General features: G+C 47.1%; 1 protein-coding gene across 7 annotated transcripts; it reads left to right on the top strand.

The window, feature by feature from the left end:
• Positions 1-2: 2 nt before the first annotated feature.
• Positions 3-24182, top strand: CCDC92 (coiled-coil domain containing 92). Of its 7 annotated transcripts, none has more exons than XM_083590446.1 (4): positions 3-204; positions 20278-20424; positions 21000-21041; positions 22840-24182. In XM_083590446.1, exons 2-4 carry the CDS (start codon positions 20295-20297, stop codon positions 23613-23615), a joined length of 948 nt encoding a protein of 315 aa, XP_083446572.1. In that variant the 5' UTR covers positions 3-204; positions 20278-20294; the 3' UTR covers positions 23616-24182. The 7 variants fall into 7 exon arrangements, with proteins under 7 accessions (XP_083446572.1, XP_083446571.1, XP_083446574.1 ...); XM_083590445.1 differs by having other exon boundaries at positions 20275-20424; XM_083590448.1 differs by having other exon boundaries at positions 26-411; positions 20275-20424.
• The last annotated feature ends 1892 nt before the right edge of the window (positions 24183-26074 follow it).

Raw genomic sequence — 26074 nt, 5'->3', positions numbered from 1 at the left:
GCAGCTGCTGTTTTCGCCGCGGCTGCTGCACCTGAGCCTCCGCGCCTGCGCAGTTCCTCTGCCCTCGACGTCACCCCGGCCCCCTCCCTCCTCCTCTTCCCTCCCTCCCTCCCCGTCAGGGGCAGCGCTCGCCCCTCCCTCGGCCTCCCTCCCCCCCTCAGGACCGGAGTGGGGCGGGGGGAGCAGCGGCGGCGGCGGCGGCGGGTGAGTATGAGAAGCCCCCCCCCGCGACCCCTCCTCGCGTTCTTCCCAGCATGCACCGCCTGGTGGGACTGACTCAACCCGCCCCTCCTTCCACACTTCGTTCAGTTGGTGGGGGGTCTTGAGGCCCCCTCCCCCATTTGCGTCAGAAGAGGGGGAGAAAAGGGACCCCTCTTCACGGGGGGGGGGGCAGAAGAAGGTCCCAGCAAGGTGAGCAGCTTCTCCTCCAGGACTCCTCCTCTTCTGGGGCACCTCCCTCCCCTCCACTGATCAAGGTGGGTGCAGGTGGCACCCTGGGGGGGCTGCCAGGGCACACGAAGGAAGGTGCCCTCTGGCGCCTGCCCTGCCCCTCTTTGCTTAGCTGCTTTATTGCCCATCACTTGGTCAGCTTGATCAGGGCAGCCTCTTGGGTTCCCACAGACCCCACCTTGTGTCCCAGGGCATTGTGGGAAATTCAGAAGCACACCTGGGAGCAGCTCCCCCTTTCCTCTGCAGCGCCCATGGAGGGGAACACTTTCTGGCGCCTCTTCTCCAGTGGGTCAGAGCTCATTTGTCCCTCTCCCTCCACCATATGGAAAGGGTGTAAAGGTGGGAAGTCAGAATCCGGCCGCATGTTCTAGCCTCCCCATTTCCTGGGAAATAATGGGCATCCTCATGCCCAGGTGAGAAGCCCACTCCCCCTCCCCACTGTGGGGCTGGAGAGGACAGTTCTCCCCCAGTTCAAGTGGGGAGTGGGTCTTCGTCCAAGTGGGAGAAAGATTCCAGGAACACATTCATGTTTCAACCAACCACCTCACCTTGGTGTTCTTGCTCATACCAGAGAGGGCCAGAGGCACATCCATTTCCTCTCCATGTAAGTTTGGTGTGAGCATTCCTGCAAAAAGGAACTTTGGGGGAGAAAGTACCCCTTCACTTAAATATCCCATCCTACCAGGCGAAATAGAAATCATAACACTTGTATCTCTTTAGTTGGTGCAAGTGGAGAGTAGATGCTCCTCCAAAAAGAAATGGGAAAATAAAAAAGACGCTCACATAGCCATGTAAACCCTGAATTGATTGCTTGGGAGTGTCCCCTTCGTAGAATTTAGAAGAAGAGAACATGCATGCAATGGGCCTCCCCAGCAACCCGAAAGAGTTCTTGCAAAGAAGATTAATGTAGAGGCAGCCCATATGTGGGCTAAAATGGGACACACTTCATTTGGGCATTGGTTTACCCAGCAAACAAACAAATCAATAAATAGGTTTTATAGAAGTGGATCCTCCTGCAGGAGGGATACTGGGAAAAGAGACACATACACACACTCACACTCCAAATGTATTGGACTGAAGACACACTAGAATTCTTCACAGGGAACAGGGAAATGTTATCATTCTGGCTTATGGATGTGTGGATGAGGTGCCTTGAGGGCCAAGAGAGCCCCCAAAGAAGCCTGCTGGAGTTGTCTTTCTAAGGAGGAACAAAACACCCCATCCTGACAGATGAGGAAAGGGAACCCGCATATGGGACAGACAGAGATACCACCATACTTTAACCTGCTTCACTTTGTTTCATCCCTGCCCTCGTATTCTTTTCTACCCCACTCTAGATTTAAATCAAGATTGTGGAGCTGGTGGGAAGAGAAGAGAAAGATCTGGGCATTTTCTTCCCTATAGAGCTGTGGTAGGGTATCTGTGGTATTCCAGATGTTACTGGACTCCCAACTTCCAGCCGCCCCAGCCAGCATGGCCAACGGCTAGGGATGATGGGAGTTGTAGTCCAGCAACATCTGGAGGGGCACAGGTTATTCATCCCTGCTATAGAAAAAAGCAAGCCCTTGGTCTTTCTGTCTATTTGGGGGTGGGAGAAATACCCAGAAGCTTTTGCCCAAGTGTGGGATCAGGGTATGCCTTGTGTTTTCCATCTCTATGTAAGTGTTTGAAGGGAGATGGTTGCAAGTTTTCCCTAAACCGGTTAAAGAGTTATATTGTGGGTGAGAACAAGGCAGTCTCCCCTGAATAATAAGCTCTGGGCGTGATCTCAAAGGGGAGGGGTTCAAAGCACCCTATCCTTGTAAATGAATAGGACAGTTGGCTTATATAGTGGGGGTGGGTAACCTGTGGTCTTCTGGATGTTCTTGGACTACAGCTCCCATAATCCCTGACCATTGGCTATGCAGATGGGGGTTGCTGGGGAATGGCAACCCAGCAGCCTCTCAAAGGCTACTGGTTCCCCATCCCTGCCATATAGCAAAGAGGTGAAGACAGTTGGAAAAAATGAGGCTGCTCACTGCCCCTCCCATTAGAGAGAGAGAGAGAAATCAGGGCACTCCTTTCTAAAAAAGGAGGGACAGTGGGGTTCATGTACAGTTAAAAAGGCAGCAAGGTCTCTCTCCCCCGCCTTTGCCTTCCCCAAGTCAGGGAACTGATTCTGCCTTTTCAGTGCCTTGGGCACCTCAGCCTTAGGGGCTGCCTCTTTGCATCTCTCTTTGATTAGGCAACAAAGGTGGATGTTTTCCCTCCTGCCACTTGGTCTCTGCAGTGACTCTGCTTCTTCCCCTGCTCAGCATTTCATGGGGGAATTTGGATTCCTTTCTGGAGTCTCTTGGGAGCAGTGGCAAGTGGGGAAGAGGGGAGTTGCCTGCTCTGCTGCCCCTCTTTCTCAGAATGTGTGACCCCACTGGCAAAAGTGCTAGCCTCATTTATTTAACTCAGCATACATTGGACTCACATTCCCTCTACCCCTGCAGGAATCTTGTTCTGTGGGAACTGTCCTTTATCAAGGGTGCTGGGAATTGTAGCTATGTGAGGGGTAAACTACAGTTCCCAGGATTCTTTGCGAGAGGGTGCTTTAAATGTATCCCCACCTCCTTTGCCAGCTCTGGTCCCAACGTTGTATTTTGTCTGGAATATGTAAATACCCTGGAGCTGTTGGATTTCAGGAGAGAGTTGGCTTTGGTCTGGTTTCCCTTTCAGCTTAAGGAGAGGAAGGATTCTGAAGGGCAGCGCTGTGCTTGAGCTGCGGGTGGGGAGGGGAAGAGGTGACCTTATCGCCATCATCATCTCCCGTTGCAGCAGTCACATCGCAGTCGCATCGCGTGGACAAGCAGAGGGGAAAGATGGGAGTATTGTGGCATGTGTGGGAAGGAGGGCTTGGATCTGGGCACAAGCCCGTCTGGCTGTCCTGTCCTTTGTGGAAATGCTAACCAGGCAAGGCAAGGCACGCTTCTCCCCGGAAATGGAGTTCCTCCCAGCTACCGGGCTGGCTGGCTGTGGTCTGCATATTTCTTCGGCTTAAGCCCAAGGTGGGACATAAGGGTGGGTGGGTTTTAGTTTTTGCTAATCACTGGAGCTGACGCTGGCTGGGAAATGTGAAATTTATTAATGTATGTTGCTAAGTTGTGGCAATGCGTTTGGAAATGTAACCTAAGACGGAAGTAGAGAGGCGCTTTGGCATCTCTGTGGGGGGGGGGGGTTGTAAGACTGCCCTCCGCATTGCAGGTTCATAAGAGATCCAGGAGACTTTCCTGCTTTGGGGGATGTGGAATGCTTGAGCAAAAGGTATTTCTCTCTCCATTCTTAAGTAGCAGTAATTAACCATATTAATACTGTATTGCTGTTGCTGGCTTTCAAACTGGACTTGCAACAATCCCTCCCTTTTCTTAATTGTTTCTTCCTTTGACTATAAATAAATCATGGTTATTCTGAGATTGATTGTGTGAGAGTCTTAGTTTGTAGGGGAACTTTTCTATTTTTGATTAACAGAAATATTTGGTTTTCCTTCCTCATCTAAATTAGTTTAATTTAGTTGACTTTTTGAATCACCTTAGCCAAATTATCTCACTTACTGATTAAATCAGTTGCAGCATGTGCCTCACACACATACCCCACCTGTATTTTGTAGAATTTGAAGTCTGAGCACAATCTTTGTTACACTATGTTTTCAACTTAAAAGGTGGGGCAGCCATGTCTGAGGGAGGGGTTGGCTTTGTAAAAGAATTGGTAAAATTAATATATTAGACATTAGCAAGAATACTTGGCCATCTTCCTAATAATTTTTGCATCTGCTATCCAGTTTTAGATTTTATACAAAAATTGCTATAACATATAAATCACTGCTAGTTTGTAAAGTCTGAGTACAAATTTTGATTAGTAATTGATTGTTTTTCAAAGCCGTTGCTTTTTAATTGGTCCAGTTGAGCTCTACCTATGTAAAATAGAAAATTGCTACTGTTAAGAAGTAATGAATGGGACACAATCCCTTGTGATTAGATGGGCAGGAACAATGGGCAGCCCCCCCCCCGACTTCATTCTTGTCAGCTGGCAGGTAATTGGAATCTGTTTACCTCTGAAGACTGTGGAAATGGCATAAAGATTTAGAATAGCAGAAGAAATAAAACTTTCTTCTGGGTTTGGTACAGATGACACTTGTAGTCTGTCATTCCTTTTATTTTAGATGATTGAAGTACTCAAAGTTGCTGAAAGTTAAGAAATGACGTTAAGAGCTACATTTAAATTTAAGACTAATTTGTAAGTTAATGCTGGTGCAGCCTACTGTAGTAATTAACTTATTAGTATTTGTTATATAGCCAGTTTTTAATGGTGGAGGACATTACTTGTTTGCTTGCAGTCAGTGATTAACACAGTGTGTGTGTGCGCGTGCGCGTGTGCATTTTGTAAGACAAGGGACAAATGGCTCGTTCACTAAGTTTGATGTTCATGGGGGCATTGGACTCCATTGGCTGGAAAAAGAGTCTGTCATAATTAGTGTGTAGATGATTGTGGTGTCAGCTTTTAATAATTTTAAAAAGAGGTAAAGATTTTTGGAATTATCTGAGGCTAAACTTTGATGACTTGTTCCTTTTGCAGGCATTCCCTCTCTCCCCTTTACTGCAGTGCACAGCTGAAAGCCGTCCTATTGCAGCAACACCCCTGCTGTGTCTCCCAAGCATCTCCACCTTTTCAGAACTTGGCTGGAATATGTTTCCAACTGAATTCTTTCCCAGGCTGCTTCTGCTACATCACTGTAAAAAAATGGTGCTGCTTGGGTGAGGCGAAGCAAGACAGGTTGCCCTCTGTCTGTAAAAGAGAAGTATCCTTCTCTCTTTGCCCTCAAAGCTGTGCAACTAGAACTTGTGGATTCGGCTGTGCAGGTAGTGGTCTGCTAAAGAAACTTTAAAGCAACCTCAACCCCTGCCTGCTTCTTACGTCTTTGTTTCAAAATTAATGTAAAACAAACAACTTAGTAGTGATTATATTTTTATCTGCACAGATAAAAATGGTTCGCACTCATTCTTCTGTGCTCTACTTGTCTTCGATTCCCATGAACACAAACTTTTGTGATTTTAAAATAAGGAATAAGTTTCTAGTCCTGACTGTTGAAGTGGTGAATTTCTAACGCTGAAGAAAGTTGTCCACCTCAGTTGGAGAATAAATTGATTAAGGCAGAGTACTGTAGCCCTGGTGGCCTCATGGGTTTCTCTCTGCTGGGTTGTTGGGTTGCCTGTAGTGGGATCTGGCATTTGCCAAGGCCTTGTCCGCACTATGCTGTCAGCAAGTGGCAGGTTGCCATTCCGCCTTAGCAGCAGAGTGCTTGCCTGCTTTGGGGACATGGATGGAAGTGTAGGGCTTGCATCGAGATGGGAAGACGTGCGGGGCCAGTGACTGACTTCTTTGTGAAAAAGGTATGTTGGGCTAGATGGATCCTTGATCTGATAAAGTATGGATTAAAAGGTTTTTAAAATGTAATGCACAAAGATCTGCTTGCATGGCATGACCAGAGTGTGTTTCTGCAAAAGTGTGGAAGAAGCCTTTGTGCTGCAGGGAGACAATAACTTTTAAGAGTTGAAGGTGGTATGTTCAGATGTCTGCCGTTGCTTCCACGGTGTACACACTCCGCTCTTTCATTCTCTTGAACAAACGGGTCTTGCAAGATGGAATCAGAATTCAAAATGACCTTAGCAGATTGGAGAAATGGGCGCAAGCTAACAAAATGAATTTCAATAGGGACAAATGTAAGGTTCTGCACTTAAGAAGGAAGAACCAGATGCACGAAGATAGGCTGGGGGACACCTGGCTTACTAGCAGTACATGTAAAAAAAATCTAGGGGTCCTTGGTGGACCACAAGCTTAACATGCGCTAACGCTCTTCTAGGCTGCATCAACAGACGTATTCTGCCTTGGTCAGACCACACCTGGAATACTGTGACCAGTTGTGGACACTGCAATTTAAGAAGGATGTTGAAAAGCTAGGAAGTGTGCAGAGAATGGCAACCAAGATGATCAAGGATCTGGTAAACCAAGCCTTTACGAAAAACGCTTGAAGGAGCTGGGTATGTTTAGCCTGGAGAAGAGGAGATTGAGAGGAGAGAGCTGTCTTCAGATGTCTTAAGGGCTGTTACATGTGAGAGGGAGCATGCTTGTTTTCTCCTGCTCTTGAGGGTAGGACTCAAGGCAATGGCTTCAAGTTACAAGAAAGGAGTTTCCGACTAAACATTCGGAAAAACTTTCTGACAGTGAGAGCTGTTCGGCAGTGGAGCAGACTCCAATGAGAGGTGGTGGCCTCTCCTTCCTTGGAGGTTTTTAAGCAGAGGTTGGATGGCCTTCTGTCATGGATGCTTTAATTGAGGTTCCTTCATTGCAGGGGGTTGGACTAGATGACCATTGGGGCCTTTCCAGCTCTAAGATTGTATGATTCTAAGCTCTTGGAGCGCTGTTAGAATTCGCAAATTGTGGTGATAGGAAGGTGAGTGTGGCTTGCTTACCATGGGCAACTATGGCCCTCTCCTCTCACCTCAGCTTCATGAAAAATGCTGCCCATCTCCAGCCTCAGATAACTGCCCACCCAGGAAGGGTGGAAGTATGTTAATTTCAGGGTTTTGAGATTGCAGCCCAAGATGTCCCTAAATTATCCAAGATTCATTGATAGTATACAGAGTGTGTTGCTTCCGCTCTTCCATATCTTCAGCGCTAATAACCACTTTCAGGAAAGTGGTGTTTTTTTTAAAATGTCAGCACACACCGCTGGGAGGTGCAGCTGTCTCCCCCCCCCCCAGATTGTGCTTCAGTATCTGTATCAGCATTTGCAGGCTCCACTTGCTACCATTCCCACCCACCCATGTCTGTATTTTAGGAAAAGATAACAGCACTAAAGCCTGCCAGAAGCAACCTCTCTGACACCAGCAACACCCCAAGTTTTGATGTTAGTTGATACGGAGGCAGGATGGAGAGATTCAGGATTCAGAAGTCCCACAGCCATACTAGAAGTGTCTTTGTATTTAATATGCATGGGTGTTTCATGTTGCTGCCATCCGCTTGGGATTGCTTTAGGCATGGGGAGGGATCTCACCTTTCCTTCTTCTGCTGGAGTGCTGAGGATAATCCTACCAGATGCTGCTAGGTTTGTTTTTGGAGGGTGGGGAATCCCTCATTAGCCCCAGTAAAGGATCCCCTCCTCCCCCCAAAAACAACACCTAAATACCAACATTACAAGAGGGTTATGCCTCAGGATTGCAGCAGGGGAGGAAAGGGTTAAATCCCCCCATGCGTGATCCCATTAATTGCCTTCCAAGTTCATGATGATATTTGCATTTTTTTAAAAAACAAAAACCCTGCATATTAAGTGAAAAGATGTATTTAACCTCCCTCTACTAGGAGTGTCAGAGCTTCAGAAATGACAGACACACATTTTTTTCTGAGTGTAAACAGAATCCTTGCAACAGAACAGCTGGTTCAAATGTCTCACAGTGAGAGCATCCCTCTCATAGAATCTGCAAAGCACCCACTTAACAGTGATTTCTACTGGAGAGGCTGTTTGAAGTGGGCTAAAAATAGACACTTTAAAAAATTCAGCCACTCAGGGCGTCTTGCAAGCATAAGCAGAGGGTGGGGCAGTTTGCCGCATCTCTGAAGCCAGTAGATAGATACAGCCATCCAAGATTAAATTTTCAGAAGTGTTTTTGCAGATGAGTATAGACTGCTGGGTACCTTTCAGATGTGGTTTTGGTGATAACGTATTTTGAGTACATATGGATGTATACCTTTTAACTTTTCAGTTTCCAGCTGCTCAGAAGAGACTGCTGTAAATTTGCCAATTTTTGTTCTGCCCAGAAAATTGGGAGAGTAGGGAGGGATAATAGTACAAACTATGCAGAATGAGGTGGTAGAATTTTGGATTGTGCTACTTTAGGCTGCTTTAGGTGAGGTAGTCGTATTTTTATTAATGTGTTGTTAAAAACATAAATTTGCATGCAATTAGTGAAAACTAGCATGTTGAAGAGTCGGCCATGCTAAGCCTTTTCCCCAGTGGGCTGATTCTAGTTCAGCCTTTGCTACCCTGGTGACACCATATGTTTTGGACTACAACCCCAGCCAGCACATCCACATTTACTGCATTTACTGCATATACATTTACTTCATGGGTGGTGCTGGGGGTTAAACCACAGAGCCTAGGGCTTGCCGATCAGAAGCTCGGCTGTTCGAATCCCCACGACGGGGTGAGCTCCCGTTGCTCGGTCCCAGCTCCTGCCAACCTAGCAGTTTGAAAGCACGTCAAAGTGCAAGTACGATAGATAAATAGGTACCACTCCAGCGGGAAGGTAAACGGCGTTTCCGTGCGCTGCTCTGGTTCGCCAGAAGCGGCTTAGTCCTGGCCACGTGACCTGACAGCTGTACGCCGGCTCCCTCGTCCAGTAAAGCAAAATGAGCGCCGCAACCCCAGAGTTGTCTGCTACTGGACCTGATGGGGTTAACCTTAACCTTTACTTCTTCCCAGTAACTCCATGTTCTCTCAGTTTTGTAGAATGACAACACAGGACAAGCCCCCTGTAGGAAGTGGTTTGCATTTATGCGGGGAGGGTGGTGTTGATTAAAAAATCAGACACAAGACCCATTTGCCTTTCAAAGTGGCACAGCTGCAAATTTCACCATGTTCTTCCACATAATCTATAAAATGGTTCTGAGGGAGCATGGGGTGGTAGGAGAAGAGTATGAGACTTGTGGATGCTGATGTGGCCAACCATGTGTCTTCAGTCTCTTCCCCTCCCATCTCCTGTCTCTGCACACTTTTTTGATGTCTGGCTGCCAGTATGTGAGCCCTGGTGTGCAGTTGACAGCAGGTGGTGGTGATAGGAACCTGAGGTGGTAGATTGACTTTAGATAGAGAAGCCTTCAGAAGTGGATTTCCCTAAGGATTAAAACAAACAAACCACCCACCCCTTGGCAAGTAGAAATATAGCACAACAGAGGGAGAGAGGGGGAGGGGGAGAGGGAGATGGATTAGAACATTTCTCCCTGATGTACTAGTTTTCCATTTGCAGATGTTTGGGGAGAGCATAGAATGCTCACTGAAGTGGTACAATCCACTCTGTCCCCTCATGATTGTTCTACATCGTTCTGCTTCATGTGCAGACCAACCCTCCCTCCTTCCCGCTAGCACTCTGTTGGCTGTTGCACCTCTGTGCATCCATTGTTGCGCAGGGATGGGAGACCTCCAGATGTGGTTGGGCTGCAGCTCCTCATCAGTCCAGGCAGCATGGCCAGTTGCTGGGATCTGTAGTCCATCAACATCTGGAGGCCACAGATCCCCCACCTTCGTTGTGAAGGAAACAACATGGCCTGGAGCTTTGGGCAGCCCCAACAATTATAAGATGCAAGGCACAAAGCGGCAACAGCCCTTGGGCTCCACCCAGATGGAGTAATTTCATTGCATTAGGTCACATGAAGGTGTTTCTGTTGTCATGGGCCTTGGCACCTGGTTGTCTTTCTAAGATGGCTGTTGCAACATTGGCTCTCAGGTATGAGCTATATTAAACTGCACCTACCATTGTTGGCTCAACAACCCAACGCCCTCCAGTTCTAGCTGGACTTCTAGCACCCCTGACTTTTGGCCATGCAGGCTGAATCTGATCAGAGTTGGAGTCGAATAACATGGAAAGGGCCAGTGGTCAGCCACACCTGGCCCTGTGACAATCTTCCCTCCCTGATTTAAAGTAAATTGCATCAGTTTTCCAGAAAGCATCTTGGGGGAAATTAGAAAAGCGTCCCTATTGCTTATCTCTGCTCATTTCCTGAGTGCATTGGGGCGTTCCTCTTGATAGCCTTTGAGACTTTCTCCTCTTAATTGTTCTTCCGTTGCTGCTCCATCAGACACTTGCCACAGTACCTAAAAATAACTCCACAGTGATATTAAGACCTGAGACATTCAGAGGTCGACTGAAAGGAGACTACAGCATTCTGTCTGGAAGATTGGGGTGGTGGTGGGGAATGTACACTTCATAAAACATGTCATATGCCTTTAAAAATAGAAAATGTTTAGAGGCTTTTTATATTCTTTTGAAAAGAACATGAGCTCACTGAGCTTCTTAAAGGGCTGGTTCCATATTTTTCTGGAAGCTACCTGTGCCTTTTGGTTGTGAACTCAACCAGTAAGAAGACATTACAGTGATGGCAGAGGACACATTTTTAAGTGTCTGGGTACCAGGATCTAATTTGCTCTACTAATATTATTTTAAAAACTAAAAACAACTTTATTTGGCATTACCTATGAAATATGCCTTTGTTTTGCTGACTGGTCGGAATCATGCCCTTCACCCAGTTGTGGATGGTTGGTGGACTGAGAGGAGGATCTCCTAGGGGAAGAAACTGGTAGAAGAAAGGAAAGCTCCCAGGTGAGAGCTAGCAGGGTGGGGTCCAGCCCTCTCCGTGTGAGACAAAGGTTCAGAGCTGCCTTTGGAAGAGAACTCTGCACTTTCTTCTCTCTCTCTCTCTCTCTCTCTGTTTTTGTTTAGATTAGTTCCTTTTATCTTACAGTATTATGAAAAAGCTGTAATCAAATCTTATTAAAAGGAATCATGCCCCCTTCACCCAGCCCTGCTTTAAAAACCAGCATTCCTCCTTTTCATTTATTGCCCCATTTATTGCTGCTCTACTTAGTACTTAACCATGGTTTCCACAAAGCAATTCTGGAGACAGTTCCTGTTCTTGTTTTATTTTTATTATTTTTCCCTTTAGCATGTTTAGTGTTATTGTATTATGATTTACTGGTGCTGTTGTCCTTTTAAAATCATAGTAATAAAAGGTATTTTTAAAAAAATAATAAATCTCAAAATCTTTTGAAACATCCTTCTTGGGTGGCACTGAGTTATCAGTGGAACGCTGAAACTGGTGCCACAACTGTGTTTGCATGCTTGCATTTTTTAATAGTTTGTTTAGTTCAGGAGTTCCAAAAATGACACAACTGGAACTTTTTTGCAGTACTTGGAAAAAACCAAAACCGTGCCATAGCACCTGCCATTATTCCCCCCACCCACTTTCCTCACAGGTGCCCAGATATGGAAGCTCAGTGGCAGAGAATATGCTTCACTTGAAAAAGGTCTCTGGTTCAATCCCCGCTATGCCCAGCCAGGGCTGGAAAAGACTCCGACCTGAACCCTGCAGAGCCACTGAGTGGACAGTACTGAACTAGCTGGACCCGGGGGTCCGAGGCAGGTTTCCCATGTAACTAACCTGGTTCCCATTGTCACAAGGGGTCTTATGTTTTCTTCTGCCGCCTCTTTCTTCCCTTTTCTTGTAGGTGGGCCAGGAGATGGCATGAAATCTGTAAGGGCATACAAATGTTGCAGTGCAGAGCACTACTGCTCAGGTTTCCAACCAGCCAGGCATGCCCGTTCCAAGAAAACTCAGTTTCTGGATCCCCCCCCCTCAGTTGTTGTTTGGGGAGGGAATACCTGTGCAGACCTTGGGGTTTCCCCAAGCCTGCTGATGCCACACCCACTTTTGTGTGTGTGTGGGGATGGTGACTGTTACATAAGGACCCACACTCTGAGAAGTGGGTAGCCTAAGTGGTGCCCCTCAGGTGTTTTGGACCACAGTTCCCCAAATCCCTGGCCATTGGCCATGATGAGCAGGGGTGATAAAAGCTGTGGTCCATGACATTGGAGAGCACCAACCTTGGCTGCCCGTGATACAGGATTTTGGTGGTGGCTAGTGATGAATGCTTTTGTTGAAATATAATAGAAATATAGAGTTTAAATCCGTGGTTCCCAAACCACCCCCTCCCAAGGGCCACTTGAAAATTGCTAATAATTATTAAGTGGACCACTTAATAATAATTCTGCCTATTGTAGAAAGTGTAATGCTGTATGATTTTCAGCTGCATTTTTACAGACATGCCGCAGACCACCTGAATGATCACTGGTAGTCTGCAAAACTCAGTTTGGCAAACCCTGCTCTAAATGACTCAGTTAATCCCTGTTTTTTAAAGGTTTGTTTTTTACCATGCAAGTTCATTGTAATGGATGGAGTTTGTTACCTGCTTCTGGGTTGCCTTTGTTCTTTAGGTGAGTTCTGCTGTATAGAGAAGGCATGCAGAACCTCTTTTCTGCCTGATAGCTGTATTCCCTTGTAGGAAACCTTCCAGGGGTTGCATGCATGCCTATGCTGGGAAGGACCAGAGGCAAACGTGGCTGGGGTAGTAGATGCAATTCTTACTTCTGTGCAGCAGGCTGCATTCTAGCCATGCAAGAGGCAGAAAGTCCTACATGCCCACAGCACGCTCACCTCTCCGTTCTTCTTCCAGGCAGCAAGTGGTGTTATCCTTGTTCTAGGAACACATTCCAGGAAGGAAAAAGCACTTGAGGAAAGTGTGGAGCCGGGTCAGTGAAGCTGTACCTGGAGGTGGGGTGTGGCCATTGAGAAGAAACCTAACAGCTGGACAGAGAGGCCTGGGGGTGGTACTTGGACCCTGGGCCAAAGGTTCCTCTCCCCTAGTTTAGAGAGATGGTGTGGGGAAGAGGAGAGGAAGAGAGAAAAAGAGAGGAAAGGTTTGCTCTTTGTACAGTGTAGAGTTCAAAGTCAGCCTTAGGTTAAACCACTGCTTTTTTTTGCCCTTTTTAGTGTTGGTACTCATAAAAGTGCCATGGGTGCCAGCACAAAATGGCTTCCATGTGCAGAAAGAAAGAAAAAAGAGGTTCCAGTGAGTTCTGGAAGGCTACTGAACAAGCATTTTCCAAAGGCCTCCTTTCTCCCTCTAGAACAAGCAGAGGCGTAGCAAGGTCGGGTGGTACCCAGTGCGGAAATTTTTTTGTCACCCCCCCACACAAGTTGGGAGTGGTGGGTGGGCGACATGGCTCTTGGGCAGCTGGAAGGAGCCCCGCCTACCTGCCACTTCCCTGCCGGTCACCAGGCGACCGACAACACATCAGGGGGCCTGTCCTCCGCCTCCTTGCTCTCCTTTTTCGTGTGCCGTGAAGGACTCTCCAGTGCAGCCAGCAGGTAGAGCCCCTTCTTGCCGGGGGGGCTGCCCCTTTTCGACTCCCCTGCGCCCGGGAGAGCCCTCCTCCACCCCCCCAAGCCCACCGGGAGCGTGGCCAAGAGGCCGCTCAAACTTTCGGTTCCTAACTTAGCAGAGGAAGATTTTCCTCCACCTTTGAAAGGGGGGCGTCGGCAGCTTCCTGGCCTCTCTTGAGTCCTCTGAGCAGCCAATGCCAATGCCCCCTGGTTCAACGGCTCAATGGTGGGGGGCTATGTGCATGGAGCAAGGGAGGGTCAGTCGGGCTCCGCGGGGCATCTGCTTCCCTCTTGGCCGGCCTCCAGCGCCCTTCTTCTCCTTCCTCCTCCAGGGCTCAGGATGCCTTACAAGCACCAGGGGTGCAGCCAGACGGGAGAGGATGTGCAGCCCCCGGGAGGGACGCCAGGGGGAGCCCGGGGAGCACACCAAATGTCCCTCCCGAGCGCACCGCCCTCAGACAGAGAACTCCCAAGCCTCCCCCGAGCTGTCAAAACGAAGGGGGGAGGCCGCCCTCAAAGCGGCACAGCTCCCCCCTTCCCCCAACAACTCAGGGTAGGCTTGAGAGTCATGGGTGTCACGCTAAATGTCACCCCCCTCAGTGACGACACCCGGGGCGGTCGCCTCCACCACACCCCTTCCTACGCCTCTGAGAACAAGGTGGTCCAACCTTTCATACCAAGTAGGCCACAAGAGTACTTTGACGTGGAACCCATGGGCTGCACACTGCTTTGTGTGGGGGGGGGGGGAGTCCAAAATTTGACACACACACACACCAGCCCTCATGCTGCCTTCTTAAAACCTGGTAAGCACTTGCCCGGCTTCAGGAAAAAGATCGGAGAGCTCTGCCAGGGTAGATGGTTGTTTTGTATAATCCTGATGGTCTCTGTGGAGCTGGACCTGCACAAGTTGTTATTTCCTAAGCAGCTGATAAATTTATAATCCATTTTAGCAGGGGGGTGGGGGTCTTTGCTTGCCAGGAGATACTGTCATTAAGGCACCTGCCAAAGGATCTCAGATGTTGAAGTTGTAGATCTGACCCGTAGAACCTCTTCCTTGTCTGTTTTCAGTACTGTGAGAGGGGCATTTGCTTAATTAATCAAAGAAGAATGGGAAGTAGCAGAGGATTTTGGAGGCTCTTCAAAGGGGTGGCGGGTCGGTCGGTCGGTCGGTAGGTAGGTAGATATTGTGGGTTGTGGTGGTCCATTAGCAAGGTTGTTTTGACTTTTCAGCCAGCAATATCAAGGTGTGACTATATAGCACTGGAACGCCTGGTTTTTTTATTAAAAAAATCTCAGATAAAATGAAATAATTTGGTTTGTTTTTGTTGCAGATCACTGCTCCAAGAATGCAGTCGCCAAGAGTGTGATGGGGCCGTAGCTCAGTGATAAGAGTGCATGCTTTGCCTGCCAAAGGTTCTGTCTCTCCAGCTAAAAGGGTCTTACGTATCGGGGCTGAGAGAGAGAGCCCTCAGTGAGGTCCACGAGAGCTGCTGCTAGTAGGACAGATTGCCCAAAGGGTTTCATTTGGCCAAAGGTAGCTTCAGATGTCGGTACATTCAGATTTACGACTGATTCAGACATCGGACACCTCAGGTTGTATCCAATGTAGTGCTAAGTTAAAGTCACTTACTGGTGTAACTTGTTCCTCTGACAAAATGTTTTGTGCCGGCAGAAGATTGCTGGCAATGAGTTTCCGCTAGTGCAGCTGCTGTGTTGGATTCCTCTGTTGTGCAACATTAAAACTTACCCGCCTGCTAGCATAAGCCCCCTTGCACTAGCAGACAGAGAACTTTGGCTACAGCCCCTCACGTGGACCACCAACAAAGGCTGGTGCCTGGAGACTCGAATGTCAAATGCTCTGAGTGCCACAGTGTGGAGGCGTGTTTCATTTAATTTATTCACTTGCTATGTTTGTATGCTGTCTTTTGCCCAGAGAGCTTAAGGCAACACATGTACCCTGGCCGTCTTTTATCATCACAGCAGTCTTGTGAAGGTGAGCTGGACTGAGAGGCAGTGCCTGGTCAGTGAACGTCATGACCGCGCATTTGTGTGTGTGCGTGTAGGTGTGACATTTGCCTGTACTTTTAGGTGGCTTCAAACTACCATTTGATAAAGTACTTCAGGGATAAAGCCAGTCTCTTTAAGCTAAAACTGGCTAGCAATGTTTGGTGGTGCTTTTCAGCAGTTAATTGTGGTTTAGCTTCTAGTATTCCACAAAAGGAGGAAACATAATCCTTTCATAGACCAGCTGCTGGGCAACCAGAGTCACCCCCCCCCCAAGCTGGAAATGTCCCCTTTCACTGCTTTTGGACTCTGGCACTGGACTCTCTTTCGCCTGGGCTGGTAATGCTTCATTGGTAGAGCAGATATTTCACATAGCGGTGAAGGTCGGGAATCTTGGGAATGGCACTCCCCCTCCCTCCCTCCCTGGCACACAGACCTCCATGGCAGGAGTAGAGAGGCTGCCTCCTGACTAATCTGAGGCTCTTTTCTGCTTAACCTCTCGTCAGCTGAAGCCAACTCAGGGAGTTGTAGTCCAAGACAGCTGAATGGCAGCAGTTTAGGGAGCGCTGAGGCGCACCCAGGTGTGTGGAATGCTTCCGCCTGCACCAGTCCCTCCACCTGCCCTCCACCGGTTGCCAGGGCTTTGGTGTCTCCATAAGTGAGCATCAACACGCCTTGTTTGTTGGAGGGACAACAACAGCAGACTTCCCATGCTCCCAGGTGTGCTGTAGCAGCACTCAGTCCTGGGTACAGGAAGCTGCTGTCTGGTCTTGTCCTTGGAAGATCCCTGGAACTGTGTGTCTGCTCTTGTGAAGGTGTTGTCTGCAGCAGCAGCATCCAGCAGTTGCCTCCTTTCTCCAGATTCCATGAGTGATTCTTCGCTAGTGAGCTGCGAGCTTTAACAATTCCAGTTCTTTGCCGTCTTAACTTCAGGCTCCCACCTCCTATCTCCATCAGGTGTCGTCAGCAAAGAAACTGTAAATGCAAATGTTTACATAGAGTAACCAGAATAAGACTTGTTGGTTGAATGTTTCCAGGAACATCAAATGCTTTGTGCATGCTGGCATATACCGGAAGTGCTACAGAGCTAATGGATGGGGCCCCCATTTAGTTTTTGGTATTTCAGTGGGAACATGTTTTAAATTAATAATGTGTGACTTGCACAAAACAAAATCTTCCACTTGCACTGCTTGCTGGTAAGCCTCTCCCCTGCCCCACCCCCACCTGCTTTCAGAGTGCAAAGGGCTTGCTGCGAGACGATTGGCTCGGTGAGTCGTACCATGCCTAGGAAGGGAGCACCATTTCCCCGCTATGTCACCCACTCAGTGGGAATTCAGCAAGCACTTAAGGAATCTGAGATGCAGTAAAGCTTTTAGCTGTGCAGACAAGGCTGGCTCATTGGAGAGAGATAATGTAGCTAAGAAATATTGACAGCGTTAGTGAAGGATGGGCCTTGAGGCCATGAACAAAATGGAATGGGCTGTTTATAAAGGGCCCCCCTGGGTTTTAGCCAAGGATATGCCGCTTCAAAGCAAGTCAGAGATGGCACTGCTGTACTCTACACCATGTCTCCATTGCTGCTTTTTAATTTTGCTTTTTTGAAGTCTGAATGCATACAGCTTGGGCAAGTTAATGTGTTCTTTGACAGAGACTGCTTAATAGGTTTGGGGAGTTGAGCCTTACGCACAAAACTAAGAGAGAGTGGGTTGCCTTCAGGGCTCTGAAGCTATAAGAGAAATGGGAAAACAAGGGGTGTCTGTGGGTTCCCATTATTTACCAATGCTTTGCAAAATTGCCTGGGCACAGTTTCGTGGTAGCAGTAACCCTCAACCCAACTAGTTAACTGAGGTTGTTCAATTCACAGCCGTGCTTTTGTGATTCTAAGGCAGTTGCAAAAACCAAGAGTCCCACCAGAACACTTTTGAGCTGTGTTTCTCCATTGCGAAGAGATCTTTACTGGAGACCCTCTCTTGGTTTAGAATTGTTTACAAAACTTAATCCTGATCCAGGATCCTTCTGCTGTAAATTGCATGAAAGCTCCATTGTTTTGTGGAACAAACTTCTGCACAAACTTGCTCTTCTATTTCTGCAAGGATGCTCTGTTTTGGGGGGAGATCTCCAACTCCCCCTCTCCTGGCCTTTAATCTATCAAGGACACACATGCTACTAGAACTACAAAAGTTAACTCAGACCTTTGAATGGTCCAAGTGGCTATATGAAGTCTTTTAAAAAGTGAGGTTCTTCATTCAAGAAAAAGCACTGAAGCAGGCATGTCCAACAGGTAGATCGTGATCTACCGGTAGATCACTGGACATCTGCTGTAGATCACTTGTAGATCATTGGCTCCCCACAAAGAAGCTGAACAACTGTGGCTTCCCTAAATAAAGCTCAACATTTTACCTCCTCCTCGAAAAAACTCAACAACTTTGACCCAAACCCCCAAAAAGGGGGTAGATCAGTTTTTAACTCTGTGAGTAGATCACAGTCTCTTGGGAGTTGGCCACCCCTGCACTAAAGCTTATCATAAGGGAAGGATCCTCAGTGATTGATGACATTGCCAGTAACAGGTCCTGGGTTCAATTCCTGGCATCTTCAGTTAAAATAATCAGATAGCAGGTAATGTGGAATAGATTTCTCTGCCAGTGACCCTGGAGTGATGAGCCAGTCAAGAGTAGACCATCCTCAGCAGATAAAACAGCTTCATGCATGTATCACAGCACACTTTAGACATTGATGAGGCTCCAAAATACCCAACCAAGCTCCAGACCATAGGCTTACTTAGAGTGGACCCATTGAAATCAAAGGACCTCAATTAGTCATGTCCATTGATTTCAGTGGGTCTATTCTGGGTAGGATGTTTGCTCTTAGTTTTTCATGCAGAAGTAGAGCAGAAGCGGCACACTGTTTGAGGGCTGGTAGTAGTCTGGCAGATGTGTTTATAACATCGCAGTATTGGTTTCTGTCTAGACTGGGTTGCTGATGCCAGTAAGGCCTCCTCTTGGGTGAATGTTGTTGTTTAGTCGTTTAGTCGTGTCCGACTCTTCGTGGCCCCCTGGACCAGAGCACGCCAGGCACTCCTGTCTTCCACTGCCTCCCACACTTTGGTCAAACTCATGCTGGTAGCTTCGAGAACACTGTCCAACCATCTCGTCCTCTTCGTCCCCTTCTCCTTGTGCCCTCCATCTTTCCCAACATCAGGGTCTTTTCCAGGGTGAATAGGAGCTGTGATAAGACAGAAACAGGATTGTCTTTGGTGTCGTTTGCCCTCCGCATGGAAGAAATGAGAGTCTGTGTCTACAACCCAGGCTGCATAGCTTTTGTTTTTATAAAACAAGCATGTCAACTAAGCACCTCTTGTGAGTGAGTGGTAGGCTGGAGGGCAAGTGTCCTCCTACCCGGTTTGAGGGTGGGCCCCCATGCCAGTCATTGCTTAGACAGAAAGCATCCTGGTTTGTGCTCCCCCCACTCCCTTGATTGCAAACCTTAAGTTACAAAAAGACTGGTCAGTCTCCATAGCTGGTCAATTAAAAAAACAAAACATAACCTATTAGCAATCATGACCTGTTGCTACTAGCTAATGTCGCTAGCATTTTTACTGAAATGTTTTACAGTCTTTATTTCCACAACCATTCTCTAGCCTAAGAGGTAAGCATGTGCTGGCTGGGGCTGATAGGAGTTGTAGTTCAGAACATTTGGAAGGCACCAGGTTGGGAAAGGATAGCCTAGGCCTTTGCCTGAAGCCCCAGGTGGTATCCAGGACAGTGGAGCAGGCCTCTGAAACATGGTTCAGCTCCTCTGCCGCACACCTTCCCCCAGTCTGTGCTTGAAGCTTCATCTCACAGAGGCTGCTCCCAAGGTCTTGCTGCTTCTCTCCGGCAGCTGTGGGTTGAGTAAACTCTGGCCATCAGCCTCAAGTGCCTGGTTCACTGACAGACCATGCAGTAGCCCTTTCCGTTCATCCAGTCCCACTGACTCTAGGTCTCTCAGATTTGGTGTGTGTTCTGTTGTGCCCTGTGCACTAGCATAGTGCTGTTCAGATGCTGAACTCCCACCAAACCCAGCCAGCATGGCTAGTGGTCAGGAATTACAGAAGTTGTAGTCCAACAATCCCTGGAGGGCCACAAACTCCCCATTCCTGCTCTTGGACCAGAAGCAGCTGGAAGCATGAGTGTCTTATCAGCTGCGGCAGCACACCTGCTACAGGTAGATGTTGACACAAAAAGGTTTCCTGGTGGTGGTGGGTTTCCTTGCCATTCTGAGCTGTTCAGTGCTGCTCAGCTGCAGCCTTTGCTGGCCCTGTGAATGTTTGTTTGCTGTTGGTTTCTAAGATCATGGCTTATTGGGCGGGCTTCCCCGTCTGAGGGATTATAGTCTCTCTCTAAATGTAGCTCAGGGAGGTGACTGGCAGCTCATACCAAGAAGGAGGCCACACACTCCTGGGTTTTCTCAGAACTCCACTTCAGTCTGCTAAAGGGATTAGTGCCCTGAAGTCTGTCTGGCACTAATCCTTTTAATATGCTAACTGCAAACAAATGAGCACCTGGTGGTGTCCTCTGCCCCCATCCCCATCATGAGCATGGCTACCCTGAATGCCCTGGGGTTTCCACAACTGGAAACATCCACATCCTAGTTGAAAGTGTCCATGCTGCAGAAAGGGAATGGCCTTCTCTGCACATGGGCTCATTTTGGCGCAGCTGCATTGATCAAAAGCTCACTTGCTTTGCCCTGGACTTGGAAACTGCAAAGAAAAAGGCCCCTGATTTGGTCTCAAGGTGCTGTGTTTCCCCTCTTCTGCCCTTCACTCAGCAGGTTCACTGGATGTCAGGATGGCGGCATCAAACCTGGAGAACCAGCTGCACAGCGCCCAGAAGAACCTGCTCTTCCTCCAGCGGCAACACGCAGACACCCTCAAGGGGCTGCATGCTGAGATTAGGCGGCTACAGCAGCACTGCACAGGTAATGTGGCCCAAGCCACCTTTGCTTCCAAGCAGCTTCCCTTTGTTCTGCTCGGGGCGTCTCTGCTCTTGTCCTCTGCTTCTCTCCAGTGTCAGTCCCCTCTTCAATGCTGTCCCCACATTGCTTCATACTGGAAAGGCCAGTACCTTTTGACAGCAGCATCTGGGGTTTGGGACTTTCTCCCCAAAGAGCTCTGTGTGTCTACCTCACTGCTAGCCTTTGGTATGCATCTAAACCTGGCTTCCCAGGGAAGACTCTCAGCTGATTTAGAGTGACCTAAAGAGTTTGGGTAAGACAACTAGTCATATTAGAGTAGACACACCAAAGTCAATAGACTGAAGTACATTAACTCCAATGGGTCTGCTCTTGAGTAGGATGGTTTGTTCAATTTTTGTTTTGTTTTGTAACCCACCTTTTGTGCTGGGGCAGGAATGTTTGACATAAAGATCCTGCTGCAATTGATCACCCAGTTCTGTGAGCCGCAAGACTTTGAATGCTTTGTGAAAATGTTCTGTTTATGAGTTTTGCACATGGGCAAGTTTTCTCCAGCTTTCCTAACTCTGCATGTTTTTCAGATCTGACGTACGAGTTGACTCTCAAAAGCTCAGACTCAACAGGTGAGTGGTCTCAACCATCTTCTATTTAGAGGGTGTGGAAAGCGCTGGCAATGACAAGGAGAGAATCTTGAGCACTTTCTAGACACCTTGGAGTGTTGCATTGAAGTTGTTTTGCAAAGAAGTTCAAATGAACTCTCTAGGCCAGGAGTTTGTGGAACTTTCTTACTCTGAAGCCCTCCTTCTATCAGGGAGAACCAAAGGCTGATCAAGACACGGAGTGGATGGTGTTGCACTGTAGGTTGCATCCATGCTGATGTTGTTCACTCTTGTGACAACTAGCAATGTTGTCTCAGCTTCTGGTTGTGCTAATTCACTTCCCAGCATTTACTTGAATGTCAGTGTTGGCAGAAGTGCTCCCATAATCTCCCCAAAACAGGCTGGTTCAAATTGCATCTCCCTCTTCACAGATTTGATTTTCATAGAATCACAGTCATAGCGTTGGAAATGACCACAAGGGTCATCTAGTCCAACCAACTGCAATGCAGGAATATTTTGTCCAACATGGACTCGAACCCACAACCTTGAGATTAGGAATCTCCCAGGTAGCTTTTTGGGGGGGAAATGGACTGTATAAGCATAGGTTGCCAGCGTTTGAAACTCCCATTATTCCAGGTAAAACAGGGTGTTTCATTAGCGCAAGTAGTTTCTGAGCTCTGGGAGCAGTACTGCGCCTAAGATTTCAAATTAAAACTGCAGTGGAAGGAGTGGAGAATCTTTTTCGGCATCCCCACTTCTAGCTACACTCTGAAGACTGGAGAAGAGACCCTCTTAAGAATATTAGGGGCGTGGGCTGTGCGATAAATTCCCATACCATTGAATACTGGTATTAAAATAACATTGTGATAAGTATTTCAACAAGGTGTGAACAAAAGGTTGAGACTTGACAGCTTCCCAGGGGGTAGCTCAGCTGGACGGATACTTTACAGATACTTTGCAGGCTTTGTTTGCTCTTTCCCTCCTTCACCAGTATGTTTCTTATTGCTGAGAAATAAGGATAGAAGCCCTCAGCTGCAGCCAGCACCTTGCAAGCACACAAACCAAGTCTTTCAGCAGAACTTTCTGCTCTCAGCCCCAAATCTCTCGAGCTAATTATGCAGAGCCAGCTAACAATTCAGGAGGGACCCCCCCCCATGGCTAGCAATCAGGCAAAGTAAACAGGGAATGTAAACAAAAAACTCAGAAAACCTTTCTTTCTTTCTTTCTTTCTTTCTTTTTCTTTCTTTCTTTCTTTCTTTCTTTCTTCCTTTCTTCCTTTCTTCCTTCCTTCCTTCCTTCCTTCCTTCCTTCCTTCCTTCCTTCCTTCCTTCCTTCCTTCCTTTCCTCAGTGGAAAAAAAGGAAGTGTTTTAAAACACACACCCCAATAGCTTTCTTCCATATTTAAAAGGAAGGAAGGAAGGAGGGTTGATTGGTTGGTTGGTTGGTTGGTTGCTTGCTTATTTATTTATTTATTTATTTGAGAGGGGACTTCTGTGTCAGGGGAAATGGAGGGGAGAAGATTTAACTGGTTACCTTCTGCTGAAATGGGAGGTTGGGTACTGTGAGAATGGTGTGGAGCTCTCGGAGATTCTGCTATTAAAGTTCAGTGATTCTCATGTCTTGAAGAATTTGGGAGCAGAGCAAACACTTCAGCCACTTTCTTCCAAGAAATGCTTAGCATTTCCTTACTGTTCCAATGTTGTGGAGCTGCTTTTGCTCTGGCTTCTTAACTTAATCACCTTTATGGCAGGAAAACATGTTTCTTAGTGAGTTTGCTTGACTGTACATGGTGTAAAACTCTTTGCCTGCCTGCTCTTTCAGAAAGTGGGACTTCAAGAAGTGAAGAACTCAAACGGAAGTGTGAAGAACTTGAGGCCCAGCTGAAAGTGAAAGAGGCTGAAAACAATGAGCTATTAAAGGAACTGGAGCAAAAGAATGCAATGATAATGGTGCTTGAGAACACCATCAAGGAGAGGGAAAAGAAGTATTTAGAAGAACTGAAAATGAAAAGCCATAAGCTGAACATGCTGTCGAGTGAACTGGAGCAGCGCGCCAGCACGATTGCGTACCTCACCTCACAGCTGCACGCAACCAAGAAGAAGCTCATGAGTTCAAGTGGGACTTCTGACAGCTCTCCATCTGGGAGCCCAGTGCTGTCCAGCTACAAACCAGCCCCTCCCAAAGATAAGCTCCCAGAGACTCCGCGGCGCAGAATGAAGAAAAGCTTGTCCACCCCCCTCAACCCTGAATTTGAAGAGGCCTACAGATTAGGATCGGATAGCCGCAAACTGCTGTTACGGGAGCCTGTTGATGCTATGCCTGATCCCACTCCCTTCTTACTGGCAAGGGAAACTGCCGAGATCCACCTTATCAAAGAGAGGCCTTTAGTCATTCCACCGATTCCTTCGGAACGCACCTCTGCTGAGCCACACAGCCCAGCCCGAGAGAAGCAGCACAAGGCTCACGTTGGAGTGGCACACCGAATCCACCACGTTGCTTCACCCCAGGCGCAGCCAGAGGTTGAGACACTAGCAGTGGATCAGGTGAATGGGAGCAAAGTGGTCCGAAAACATTCAGGGACAGATAGAACTGTTTAAGCATACTGTCTGGAGGTGACTCTCTTATGCACTGTGATCACAAATAGGGTTAATTGCATCTGCAGTCACTCCCCCCCCCCCCACCAATATCCCATATGCATGCCAAATTCTTTCCATCACTAGAATAACCTCCTCCAATGGATTCCCCAATATGACTATCTACTTAATGAAACGCTGTGGCCAAACTCAGGTGTCTGCCTGACTGCTTGCTTCCAATGCTCCTTCATTTATTCTAAGCGCACTTGTGGGCAAATGCCCAGGCAAAACAGTCTGCATTATTAATCAATAGTAATGACAGAGTCTGATAGCCTCCTAATGATAGCCCTGCAGCACTGTGTATTGGCTGTTAATGGTTAAAGCCTTCCATGTATGTATCACTTCACACAGTCATGACAAATCCTTCTTTTTGGGGAGGGGCAGCGCTGACCACCAGTGTGAGAAGAAAAAGAACAGCTGAGTGACCCCTCCTCCCTCCATCACATGGTCTTGATCACAGTGTTCATATTTTCTGTTACGTTTTTATCTACAGCTACTAAAATCCCAACAAACTCTATTTTATTAACCCTGGCTGATCTTGTTTTGTGTCCTTTGTTCAATATTTGGAATAGTTTTCCAGAATTACAACTGGCTGTTTCCTTTTGGGGCAGGGGAAAGAAAGGGGAAACCTACAAACACAGTGTAGGTTTTATGGTTTCTGCTTCGTAGCGAGAGTAAAGCTGTGCATCTTTTAAACTTTGGAGATGCAATGTACTCCTGCAGGCCAGGCTTTTCCTCCTGCCCGTGTGCCTGCCAGATGGAAACTTGTACAACTTGAGCAGTTTGCGTAGCTGACATGTGGAGGAAGAGGTCCTTACCTTTCCTATGGAAGATTCCTCCAGTTTTGGTTGTGCACAATCAGAAATGCAGCTTGCCGCTTTACAGCCATAACAAGAAAGACTCATTTTTCAATCTTATGATGACTGTATCTTTGCTGACAGAGGAAAGCCTATCATTTTAGAATTTCCACCCCCTATTTAAGTTTATAAAATAATCACAAGTTTATTTTGTGGGGGTGGGGTTATGAAATTTGTTTTACATTTTAATCTTAATGGTAAAAAGTCACCTCGTGGAAAGTTTAATCAAAGCACAGAGCAGAAGCACCAGTTTCTGGTGGTTGTGTTTTTTTAGGCTACTCAGCCAGAAGCCTAAAACTAACTTCTTAAACTATATGGCAAAGATGGAAAGCTACAGCTGGTATCAGCAAGTAACATTTTCAAAATGTTCCTCATTTAAAATGTGCCTTTAACTGAAAATCTAGCCCTTACGGTATGAATGGTGAACCTGTGACCCTCCAGATGCTATGGACAACAGCTTCCCTTTGGCTTCAGCCAACATAGCCAGTGGTGGAGGATGATGGGAGTTATAGTCCAGCACCATCTAAAGAGCCACAAGTTCCCCATCCCTGCCTTATGCTAATCTACTGAAAAGTGCTTATGACTTCATCTTAGGACAGCATAGCAATACTGCTAAATGGAGCTAGTTTCAAAAACAGGGAAATTTTTGAAATGACCAATTCCTCCTCCTCTTCCAAAATCTATTTCTTAAACTCTGTTTCAGATTGATATTTTGCACACACCCCTAGAAAAATCTGAAAAGAAATACAGTGGTACCTCTGCTTACGTACTTAATTTGTTCCCGAGGTCTGTTCTTAACCTGAAGCACCACTTTAGCTAATGGGGCCTCCTGCTGCTGCCGCGCCGCCGTGGCACGATTTCTGTTCCCATCCTGAAGCGAAGTTCTTAACCCGAGGTAATATTTCTGGGTTAGCGGAGTCTGTAACCTGACGCATATGTAACCCGAGGTACCACTGTATTTGCAATGGGAACTCCTGCATGTGCCACTATCTACTCTCACCCAATAGATTTCCTACTGTGCCCATGCATCTAGAGGGCTTCATTTCTAGAGAAAGCTGCACATGCATCTTAGAGCTCTGCAACTGCACCAGCCCCTTAGTCTATGTTCCTCACTACCAACCCTTTATCAAAGTGCCCTGTAATATCTGCCAGCCCCCTTTTCCTATGCTATATTTGTGTTGCTTTTCTGGAAGAATTTGACCCATATGTTTGCTTTTGATATTCCTTTTCATGTTGGGATTTTTCTTTTTAGTAAACATTAAAGCTCTTCCTGGAGAATGTTAAAGGAAGCATATACTTTTGACAAGATACCACTGGTTTGGATCCCTTGCTTACCTATATCTCCCAGTTATTCATGTGTCCAATGCTGATGACAAGCATCCATTCTAAGATGCTGAGAAAAGTACACTGTGAAATTAAAAATTGGGCTTAACGTTTCTTACAATAATGCAAACCAATTAAATAGTAATTCTTGTGTGGTTTGACTGGGGGTCTTAAACACCATTGAATCTGAGGAAGGATGGCTGAAGAATAAACAATGAAATCAAAGTATTTACACCTGCTGGC

Source organism: Podarcis filfolensis, assembly GCF_964270895.1.
Source record: "Podarcis filfolensis genome assembly, chromosome: 16".
Lineage (NCBI taxonomy): Eukaryota > Metazoa > Chordata > Lepidosauria > Squamata > Lacertidae > Podarcis > Podarcis filfolensis.
This window is presented reverse-complemented; position numbering and strand designations above follow the sequence as displayed.